This window comes from Oncorhynchus mykiss, chromosome 5 (assembly GCF_013265735.2).
Source record: "Oncorhynchus mykiss isolate Arlee chromosome 5, USDA_OmykA_1.1, whole genome shotgun sequence".
Taxonomy (NCBI): Eukaryota; Metazoa; Chordata; class Actinopteri; order Salmoniformes; family Salmonidae; genus Oncorhynchus; species Oncorhynchus mykiss.
Genome location: NC_048569.1, coordinates 48743800 through 48755561, shown reverse-complemented (window position 1 = coordinate 48755561; position 11762 = coordinate 48743800). Strand labels below are relative to the sequence as shown.

The following is an 11762-nucleotide window of genomic DNA, read 5'->3' as shown; positions in this document are numbered from 1 at the left end:
AGGCCAAAGATGGTTTCAGACCCTGATACAGAACATATTCCATCATGGCGTGTGTGTATGTTGTGTCAGTGTGCAGGGATAAAGCAAGTGTGTGTGTGTTGTTTGTGAAGGCAAACATAAAACAGGTGTGTGTGTGTGTCTCTTTCCCCCCAGGCGTAAGGCAGAAGAGGACCGTGTGAGGAAGGAGGAGGAGAAGGTGCGGAGGGAGCTGATCAAGCAGGAGTACCTGAGGAGGAAGCAGCAGGAGCTGATAGAGGAGCAGGGTTTGGTTAAGCCCAGGCCCAGGTGTAAAGCCAGGAAGATCCGGCCTAAGTCCCTGCATCGTGGAGAGTCCTGCTCCGACACTGGCTTCTCCAAGGGATCCTCCACACGTAGGCCTACACTAAAACACTATAACCCAAACCAACACTATCTCCCCTTTACAGTTTTGAGCCTCCTCCCAACTAATCTCATCCTCCCTCTAGTCTCTAACTAACCCTGTCTCACCCTATTCATGGGTTGCACGTAGCGTCACCCCATTGTTATTGACGTTCTCTTGAGGACTGTTCTACTGTTCTACGTTCTACTCAATGCATTTTCAATTGGCGCTGATGAAGATTTCACATTATAGTGGCTTGGAAACACAATGCCATTAGAAAAGCTGACAAATAATTAGTAGGGCGATGTCACGCCAAGACAGCTCGAAAATATTAGGAGCATCTCAGCACGTCTTCCCCCTCAGGAGGCTGGAAATATTTGGCATGGGCCCTCGGATCCTCAGAAAGTTGTACAGCTGCACCACCGAGAGAATCTTGACTGGCTGCATTACTGCTTGGTATGGCAAATGCACCGCCCTTGACCGCAAAGTGCTACAGAGGGTGGTGCAGACAGCTGTACCACACCAAAATGTGGAAAAAGTAAAGGGGTGCGAACACTTTCTGAAGGCACTGTACATGCCTTCTGTCCCTATGAGCCATGAAACAAACATGATACAGACATCTGGAGGCATGTACAGTGATTTCAGAAAGTATTCATACCCCTTGACTTAATCCACATTTTGTTGTTACAGCCTGGATTCAAAATATATTAAATATACTTTTTTCAGACATGTACATACAATACCCCATAATGACAAAGTGAAAATGTGTTTTTAGATTTTTTTTTGGTACATTTATTGAAAATGAAATACAGAAATATGTAATTTACATAAGTATTCACACCCCTGAGACAATACTTTGTAGAAGCACCTTTGGCAGCGATTACAGCTGTGAGTCTTTCTGGGTAAGTCTCTAAGAGCTTTCCACACCTGGATTGTGAAACATTATCCTATAGTTATTATCTGTCAAATTGATCATTTTTGGACGACCATTTGCAGGTGTTAACATAGATTTTCAAGTAGATTTAAGTCAAAACTGTTCCTCGGCCACTCAGGAACATTCAGTGTCTTCTTGGTAAGCAAGCCCAGTCTAGATTTGTTCTTGTGTTTTTAGGTTATTGTCCTGCTGAAAGGTGAATTCATCTCCCAGTATCTGGTGGAAAGCAGACCGAACCAGGATTTCCTCTTGGATTTTGCCTGTGCTTAGCTCCATTACGTTTCTTTTTTTAGTCCTCTTTATCCTGAAAAACTCCCCAGTCCTTAACGATTACAAGCATACTCATAACATGATGCAGCAACCACTATGCTTCAAAATATGGAGAGTGGTACTCAAACAGGATGCATGTTTTGAAATATTTGTATTCTGTACAGGCTTCCTTTTTTTCACTCTGTCAATTAGGTTAATATTGTGGAGTAACCGCAATGTTGTTGATCCATCCTCAGTTTTCTCCTATCATAGCCAATAAACTCTGTAAATGTTTTAAAGTCACCATTGGCCTCATGGTGAAATCCCTGAGCAGTATCCTTCCTTTCTGGCAACGGAGTTAGGAAGGACACCTGTATTTTTGTTGCGACTAGGTGTATTGATACACCATCCAAAGTGTAATTAGTAACGTCACCATACTCAAAGCGATTTTCAATGTCTGCTTTTTGTTTTACCCATCGACCAATAGATGCCCTTACCCATCGACAAAATAGACTGAGGGAACTTACAAATAATTGTATGTGTGTGGTACAGAGATGCAAATATTATACTTCTGAACTTATTTAGGCTTGCCATAACAAATGGGTTGAATACTTATTGACTCAAAACATTTCTTCACTTCGCACTTTGTCTGTTGATACCACTGACGTGTGAGTAACAAGAGGTAGGGAAAATGGAGAACTGTTTGCCAAATATATTTTCCAAAATTGTATGTGTTAGTCATGCACATCCCCAATTTTATTTTGTAGTTAGCTCCTTAGCTAAAGTGCCATTATGACTAAGGTAGTTAGTACAGCGTTTAGTCAACTAAGCAAGAACCCTTTTTTGTCCACACATGCTTTGATCTCCGCAACGGAAGTAGTAGGCGCGAGTACCCTGACGACTCACACTAAATTATTCCGCAGCTCTGTCATTCACTTCAAGGAACTAACATCCGTGGGCGTGGCGTAGCGTTTGGCCGGATCAAGGAGTCTAGGTAGCCAGGTAAAGGCGAGAGCGCACTGACAGGCAAAAGGAAACGTGTTGCGGTAGTTCAGTGCGCTTCGCTGCGTGCATGGAAATGGACATGGCAGAGACATCTGTTGTGCTAATACCTTCCTTCACATAAAGTTTTGTTAGGCCTGCTAATCTTTAACAGTCTATGTTAATTAATCAGTTATTGATCTGTCCTCTTGACATACAGTGCCTTCAGAAGTATTTACACACATTGACTTTTTCCAAATGCTATGTTACAGCCGAATTTAAAATTGATTAAATTGAGATTTTGTCACTGATCTACACACAACACCCCATAATGGCAAAGCGAAAACAGGTTTTTAGAAATGTTTGCAAAAATACATTTACATAAGTATTCAGATCCTTTGCTATGAGACTCGAAATTGAGCTCAGGTGCATCCTGTTTCCATTTATCATCCTTGAGACGTTTCTACAACTTGATTGGAGTCCACCTGTGGTAAATTCTATTCATTGGACATGATTTGGAAAGGCACACACCTGTCTATAAAAGGTCCCACAGTTGACAATGCATGTCGCAGCAAAATCCAAGCCATGAGGTCGAAGGAATTGTCCATAGAGCGCCGTGACAGGATTGTGTCGGGGCACAGATCTGGGGAATGGTACCAAAAAATGTCTGCAGCATTGAAGATCCCTAAGAACACAATGGCCTCAATCATTCTTAAATGGAAGAATTTTAGAACCACCAGGACTCTTCCTAGAGCTGGCCGCCTGGCCAAACCGAGCAATCAGGGGAGAAGTGCCTTGGTCAGGGAGGTGACCAAGAACCCGATGGTCATTCTGACAGAGCTCCAGAGTTATTCTGTGGAGATGGGAGAACCTTCCAGAAGGACAACCATCTCTGCAGCACTCCACCAATCAGGCCTTTATGGTTGAGTAGCCAAACGGAAGCCACTCCTCAGTCACAGGCACATGACAGCCCGCTTGAAGTTTGCCAAAAGGCACCTAGTACAGAGAGATCCTTGATGAAAACCTCAGACCGGGGCGAAGGTTCACCTTCCAACAGGACAGCAACCCTAAACATACACACGACAACGTAGGAGTGGATTCGGGACAAGTCTTTGAATGTACTTGAGTTGCCCAGACTTGAACCCGATCGAACATCTCAAATCAAATGTTATTTGTCACACACATTTTTTGCAGATGTTATTGCGGGTGAAGCGAAATGGAGAGACCTGAAAATAGCTGTGCAGCGACACTCCCCATCCAACCTGACAGTACTTGAGAGGTTCTGCAGAGAAGAACGGGAGAATCTCCCCGAATACAGGTGTGCCAAGCTTGTAGCGTCATACCTAAGAATCAAGGCTTTAATCGCTGCCAAAGGTGCTTCAACAAAGTACTGAGTAAAGGGTCTGAATACTTATGTATTTCCGTTTTTTATTTTTAACAAATATGAAAAAAAAAAAACTTTTCCTTTGTCATTATGGGGTATATTGTGTGTACATTAAGGGGGGAAAACAATTTAATACATTTTAGAATAAGGCTGTAACGTTACAAAATGTGGACAAAGTCAAGGGGTCTGAATACTTTCTGTATGCACTGTACTTTCAGGAGTAAAGATGTGCTTACGCATTCACATAATAATGCAGTAATAGTGTTTAACATGATTTTTAAATGATTACCACATCTCTGTACCCCATACAATACATACAATTATCTGTAAGTTACCTCAATCGAGCAGTGAATTTCAAGCACAGATTCAAGCACAAAAACCAGGGAGGTTTTCCAATGGTTTGCAAAGAAGACCAACTATTGGTAGATATAACTATTGGGATATTCAATGTCTGATAGGTTAAAAAAAACAATCAGCATGGTGCAGTTATTAATTACTCTACAAAGATACAGGCGCCCTTCCTAACGGGATTTCACCAGAGTTTAATGGCTGTGATGGGAGATAATTGAGGATGGATCATTGTAGTTACTCCACAATACGAACATAAATTACAGAATGAAAACAAGTAAGCCTGTACAAAAAAAAATATTCCAAAACATGCACAAAATAAAAATATTCCAAAACATGTACCTGTTTTCAATAAGGCACTTGAAGTACTACTGCAAAGAAATGTGGCGAAGACATTCACTTTTTGTCCTGAATACAAACCGTTATGTTTGGGGCAAATCTAATACAACACATTACTGAATACCACTCTATATATTGTCAGCATGTTGGTGGCTGCATCATGTTATGGGTATGCTTGTCATCGGCAAGGACTCGTTTTTTAGGGTAAAAATAAGCAAAATAGAGCTAAGCACAGGCTAAATCCTAGAGGAAAACTAGGTTCAGTCTGCTTCCACCAGACACTGGGGAGACACATTCACCTTTCAGCATGACAATTACCTAAAACACAAGGCCAAATATACACTGCAGTTGCTTACCAAGACAATATTGAATGTTCCGGAGTGACCTAGTTACATGTTTGACTTAAATCAGTTTGAAAATGTAGGGCAAGACTTGAAAATGCTTGTCAACAACCAACTTGACAGAGCTTGAATAATATGTTAAAGAATAATGAGAAATATTTTACAATCTAGGTGTGAAAGCTCTTAAAGACATGCATAGAAAAGACTCACAGCTGTAATTGCTGCGAACGGTGATTCTAACATGCATTGTCTCAGGGGGTTGAATAATTATCTAATCAAGATGTTATTTTCCATTAATAAAAAATAAAAATATTTCACTTTGACAGAGTATTTTGTGCTGTAGAGGATAAGTTCATTGACAACAAAAAATGACAAATCCATTTTAATTCCATTTTGTAACTTTCTGAAGGCTCTGTAGCAGTATGATTCTAACAGTAGTCTGCTATTGGTGTGGTCATGTCAAAAGTCCTTCCTCCCAATTAAGTTTCTAAGTGAAAATTGCCAGAACTATCTGAGATGTCCAAAATATGGCCTGTTGTGGAATCGCCCAGTAGGAAATGCCTTTGTCATTGGGATGTCGGCAGATTGAATTTAGATGGTACCTAAGATTGCGGGGAGAGCACCAGATGTTGGCTAGCTAACTGCTAGGTATTTTTGACAAACTTTTGTAGCTAATGGCAACATTGCCTCGGTCTAAAGTAAATTTGACTACATCATAATGATGACAAAGTTGTTTCGTACTAATTATTTGCCTACTTTAGCAATGCCATCGTATTTCCAAGCTACTATACTGTAATTTAGACACTAAACAACCATTAGCCCCTGTTGAGAATGATTGGGCACCACTTGACTTTCGGGAGTCACTATTGCTGAGAACGTCTTGAACATTCATAACAATAGCCTACTAATTCCAGGGTTTTTCTTTATTTTTACTATAAAATCATTGTAGAATAGTGAAGACATCAAAACTATTAAATAACACATGGAATCATGTAGTAAGCAAAAAAGTGTTAATCAAATTTGAGTTTCTTCAAAGTAGCCACTTTGCCTTGATGACAGCTTTGCACGCTCTTGGTATTCTCTCAACCAGCTTCATGGAGGTAGTCACCTGTAATGCATTTCAATTAACATGTGTGCCTTGCTAATTTGTGGAATTCCTTCCCTTCTTAATGCGTTTGAGCCAATCAGTTGTGTAGGGGTGGTATACAGAAGATGGCCCTATTTGGTAAAAGACCAAGTCCATATTATGGCAAGAACACATCAAATAAGCAAAGAGAAACAGTCCATCCTTACTTTAAGACATGAAGGTCAGTAAATCCGGAAAATGGCAAGAACTTTGAACGTTTCTTCAAGTGCAGTCACAAAAACATCCAGCGCTATGATGAAACTGGCTCTCATGAGGACCGCCACAGGAAAGGAAGACCCAGAGTTACCTCTGCTGTAGAGGATAAGTTCATTAGTTACCAGCCTCAGAAATTGCAGCCCAAATAAATGCTTCACAGAGTTCAAGTAACAGACACATCTCAACATCAACTGTTCAGAGGAGACTGCGGGAATCAGGACTTCATGGTCGAATTGCTGCAAAGAAACCACTACTAAAGGACCCCAATAATAAGAGGAGACTTGCTTGGGCCGGTGACTTGTTTGATACGTTTCATGTACACATTTTATTAGAATATTTATGAAATGCACATTGTTATATTTGGTGTAACCCTCTCATCCGGCTCGAATTTGACTCTCACGATATTACCTTAGAATATCTCAACAGCATGGGATATTAGGTGAGAAGGACATCTCCAATAAGAATCCCTATTGTAAACTCACTAGAGTGATGACAACTAGGGTATTAACTTCCGATAGAATGATTATAGATCCTTATTATTATATAAGGATACGCTTTCCCATGCATTAAAATGAAACAGAAATAGTAAATGACTCCATCAATGCAACAGACATAAGGTTCAAGATGGATATTATCACATTTTCAATGTACCACATCAAAATAAATGAAAATAATAAACCCCAATGTTTTTTCACAACCCATGTCCAAATTACTGGCAAGCTATGCAAAATATATGCATTAACGACATTACAGTTCAGGAGCAATTCGATCACCTTTTAAATCTAATACCAATTAATTAAAACAAATCATCTCTATACTTGGTTTTAACCAGGGTATTACATTGGTGACACTTTTTTTCCCTCAACTCCAACCCCATTTGATGCATGGAATGGATGTGGGTGGAGCTATTTCTACATAAGGGTGCAAAAAAAATGTGTTTAAGTATGTTACAATATATTTCCATTTTCTTTAACACTTTTTTTGGTTACTACATTATTCCATATGTGTTTCAGAGTTTTGATGTCTTCACTATTATTCTACATATGAGTAGGTGTCCAAACATTTGACTGGTACTGTAGGTGCATCCCATGAATACCACAATGTGTTGTGTGTGTGTTTGTATTCTTTGTTTAGCTTTCCTGTGTGTGTATTGTCTGTTTAGCCCTCGCGTGTGTGTTTTTGTCACCCAGGTTATTCTCTGAGAGCATCCATGTTGATGAGAGCCCAGGGATCAGCAGCAGGCAGTAGGGGAGGTGAAACATCTAATCTCATCTGCATGACCACCTGACCTCATAACATCATACCATACCTCATATGGTATGGTATGATGGTTTTTCCTGGTCAGGTCATGTCGGGAAAGAAGTTCCAAGCCCAACCCACAACCCCTTCAGAAAGTCTGATCATGTGGACCACTAGCCCCTTTCCCCCTAAGCAGATGTGAGAGAATTGCATAGATTTGTGTACTGTGATTGGCTTACTTTGCCCACTTATAGGATCGGGGGAATTTTCTCTCCATCTCTCTCTCTCTCTCTCTTTCGGTATCTCTCTTACTCTCTCTCTCGTGGCATGCCATGAGGGTAAGAACCTGATTGTGCCTGGCTGAGCAAGCAGAGAGCAATGCCTGAGTTTGCAATGAAACATTTTAAAAGGTTTGCATATCAGTCCACTGCTAATGTGACATCACACTGTGCCTGCTGCGTTGTGCCTTCCTGGCTTGTGTAAGCATGGGTTAGGGTTGGGCGATATTACAATAGCATCGTCTATCAACGATGATTGACAGCCATTGACCATGGTTACAACATTGATATGTAACAGATGATGGTTTAGCCTATTGGAACTTGACTGGCGCTGCGCAGTACAAAAACGTATCACAATGCTCAGCAGGGACCCAAGGGACATTCCGAGTAATTTGCATATTGCTATATCCTTTTTTTAATAAATGTGATTTATAGCCTACAGAACCCAAGAGAGGAATGTAGACCAGACGGAGCAGAGAATTCCACCAAAGCAGCACAAAATGTCTAGTCAGAAAATATTGTTTATCCTCTCTCTGCCTAAACCAATTTTTCCATCTCAAAAAGTGATTTGAATAGTCTAAAAACGTAAGGTAGCCAGAGGACTAATAATGATTGAACAAGCAATATCAATAGCCTACAGAAAAATCCAACGACAAGCTTAGTCAAGTTTAAGTTTATTAAGTAATAAATTATCTATGCGGGTCAGGAAAATCCCTCAATGCGAGGTTGAGAAGCAAATGGCCAAATTGTCCTACAAAGCCTATCATAAAAGCTTTAAGACAAGTTAAAGTTATGAACAGTAGCGTATTTCCCAAATATTCAAGCTTTTAAAGAATAAAAATAATGAAAGAATATAGCCTAGGCATAGGCAATTTTTTATGAGGCAAATAAACAATTATTTTCCAGTCGTGAAGACTGCTTCCTTCCAGCCCATGATGTAGGCCTATAACCTCTTGGGGCTAGGGGACAGTCGTGTCCCACTTGGGCAAAAAAAACAGGGAAAATGCAATGCAGCAATTTTTTTACAAATGATATGAAATCAAACTTTCATTAAATCACACATGTAAGATACTCAATTAAAGCTACACTCGTTGTAAATCCAGCAATTTTAAAAAGGCTTTTCGGCGAAAGCATAAGAAGCTATTATCTGATGATACCACAATGTCAACAAAGAGAGTAGCATATTTCAAACGCAGAAATAAAATATACAACATGCATTACCTTTGACGAGCTTCTTTTGTTGGCACTCCAATATGTCCCATAAACATCACAATTGGTCCTTTTATTCGATTAATTCCGTCCATATATATCCAAATGTCAATTTATTTGACGCGCTTGATCCATAAATAACAGCTTCCAAAAAACGCAACGTCACTACAAGATATTTCAAAAGTTGCCTATAAACTTTGCCAAAATATTTCAAACTACTTTTGTAATACAACTTTAGGTATTTTTAAACGTTAATTATCGATCAAATTGTAGACGGGGCAATCTGTTTTCAATACAGGAAGAAAACAAACCATGCTCCTTTTCACGTCTTGCGCAACGCTCAACCGTGTTACCCAGTTCCTAGATGGCCTTCTTCTTCATTGCACAAATGAATAACCTCAACCAAATTCCAAAGACTGGTGACATCCAGTGGAAGCGGTAGGAACTGAAAACAGGAACAGACAGAGGCCAAAAAAAATAATATTCTGAACAGTTAGTCCTCGGGGTTTTGCCTGCTACATAAGTTCTGTTTTACTCACAGACATGATTCAAACAGTTTTAGAAACGTCAGTGTTTTCTATCCAAATATACTAATAATATGCATATCTTATATTCCTGGCATGAGTAGAAGGAAGTTGAAATTGGGCACGCTATTTATCCAAAAGTGAAAATGCTGCCCCCTATACCTAAAGAGGCAGCCCGCTCCTCATCACAGACCTGTTATGCTTCTCAACCAGAAAGGAATATTAGAAAATATTTGCCATTGCCTTCACTTAGCCTCTGCCCAAGTATTCAACAACATGATATTTTGTCATGATTTGTCCACTTGAGTTCGATTCCGCATTATAGCCCAACTGTCGTTTTTGGGGGAAGGGTGGCCAATAGGGGCAAGAGCATCATATACAATGATATTTTATGTGTACATAATCACAATAGAACAGGTTGACATCACCTAACCATTTGGGGTGAGGGTGTGAGTGTGAGCAGGGTTGGGTAGTTTACTTTCTAAATGTAATCCGTTACTAATTACATGTCCAAACTTGTAATCAGTAACGTAACTTTTGGATTACCCAAACTCAGTAACTTAATCTGATTACATTCAGTTACTTTTAGATTACTTTCCCCTTAAGAGGGATGTATGTTAGTAATTGTATGTTAACAATTGAACAACATCTATTGCAGGATAAATCAATGTTAAAGTTTACATAGCTGGCCATACATGGATGTTTAATTTTACTTTATGGGTTGGTTATGTAGGCTTATTCTAACCCATCTCTTTCTACTACATATAATAACACGATTCAATTTTATCATTACATTAATATATATAATTTATAAATCCAAAAATGGATGTAGCAACTACAGATTGCCCCTTTTTTAAGTCTATCAAAAGTGTGCGAGTTTGAGCATGTGTCAATTAGGGCTATGGATTTTTTAAAATGTATTATTTCTTACACTGTTACCCCAGGAAATCTTAAGTGTTATTACATACAGCCGGGAGGAACTATTGGATATAAGAGCAACGTCAACTTACCAACAATAAGACCAGGAATACGACTTTCCCGAAGCGGATTCTCTGTTTGGTCTACCACCCAGGACAATGAATCGGACCCCAGCAGGCGACCCAAAACGACGGCGTCGCAGACGGAGCGGTCTTCTGGTCAGGCTCCATAGACGGGCTCATCGCCCACCGCTCCCGAGTATAATACTCGCCAATGTCCAGTCTCTTGACAACAAGGTAGACGAAATCCAAGCAAGGGTTTCCTTCCAGAGAGACATCAGAGATTGTAACATTCTGTTTCACGAAACATGGCTCACTTGGGATACATTAGAGTCTGTACAGCCACCTGGTTTCTTCGCACATCGCGCCGACAGAAACAAACATCTCTCTGGTAAGAAGGCGGGGGTGTATGCCTTATGATTAACGAGTCGTGGTGTGATCATAACAACATACAGGAACTCAAGTCCTTTTGTTCACCTAACCTAGAATTCCTTTCAATCAAATACCGACAGCATTATCTACCAAGAGAATTCTCTTTGATTATAATCACAGCAGTGTATATCCCCCCACCAAACAGACACCTCGATGGCCCTGAAAAAAAAATATTTGACACTATATAAACTGGAAACCACATCCTGTGGCTGCATTTATTGTAGCTGGGGATTTTAACAACGCTAATCTGAAAACAAGGCTCCCTAAATTCTATCAGCATATCGAATGTGCGACCTGGGCTGGCAAAATTCTGGATTATTGTTACTCTAACTTCTGCGACGCATATAAAGCCCCCCTTCGCCCTCCTTTCGGCAAATCTGACCACGACTCCATTTTGTTGCTCCCAGCCTAAAGACAGAAACTAAAATGGGAAACGCCCGTGCTCTGGTCTGTTCAACGCTGGTCCAACCAATCTGATTCCACTCTTCAAGATTGCTTCGATCACATGGACTGGGATATGTTCCGGATAGCGTCGAACAACGACATTGATGTATACGCTGATTCGGTGAGCGAGTTTATTAGCAAGTGCATCTGTGAAGTTCTACCCACGGCGACTATTAAAACCTTCCCCAACCAGAAACCGTAAATTGATGGCAGCATTCGTGCTAAACTGAAAGCGCGGACCACTGCTTTTAATCAGGGCAAGGCGACCGGAAACATGACCGAATACAAAAAGTGTAGCTATTCCCTCCACAAGGCAATCAAACAAGCTAAGCGTCAGAGACAAGGTAGAGTCGCAATTCAACGGCTCAGACACGGGAGGTATG

General features: G+C 40.3%; 1 protein-coding gene across 3 annotated transcripts in view; it reads left to right on the top strand.

The window, feature by feature from the left end:
* Positions 1 to 11762, top strand: part of LOC110523989 (calmodulin-regulated spectrin-associated protein 1-B) — a 117568-nt gene that overhangs the window by 91989 nt on the left and 13817 nt on the right. For 2 of the 3 annotated variants that reach the window (XM_021603234.2, XM_021603236.2), the window contains exons 14-15: positions 154 to 371; positions 7467 to 7529. In XM_021603234.2, the coding sequence (XP_021458909.2) occupies positions 154 to 371; positions 7467 to 7529 (281 nt within the window). The remainder of the gene's footprint in view (positions 1 to 153; positions 372 to 7466; positions 7530 to 11762) is intronic. The other variant, XM_021603235.2, reaches the window with a different exon arrangement.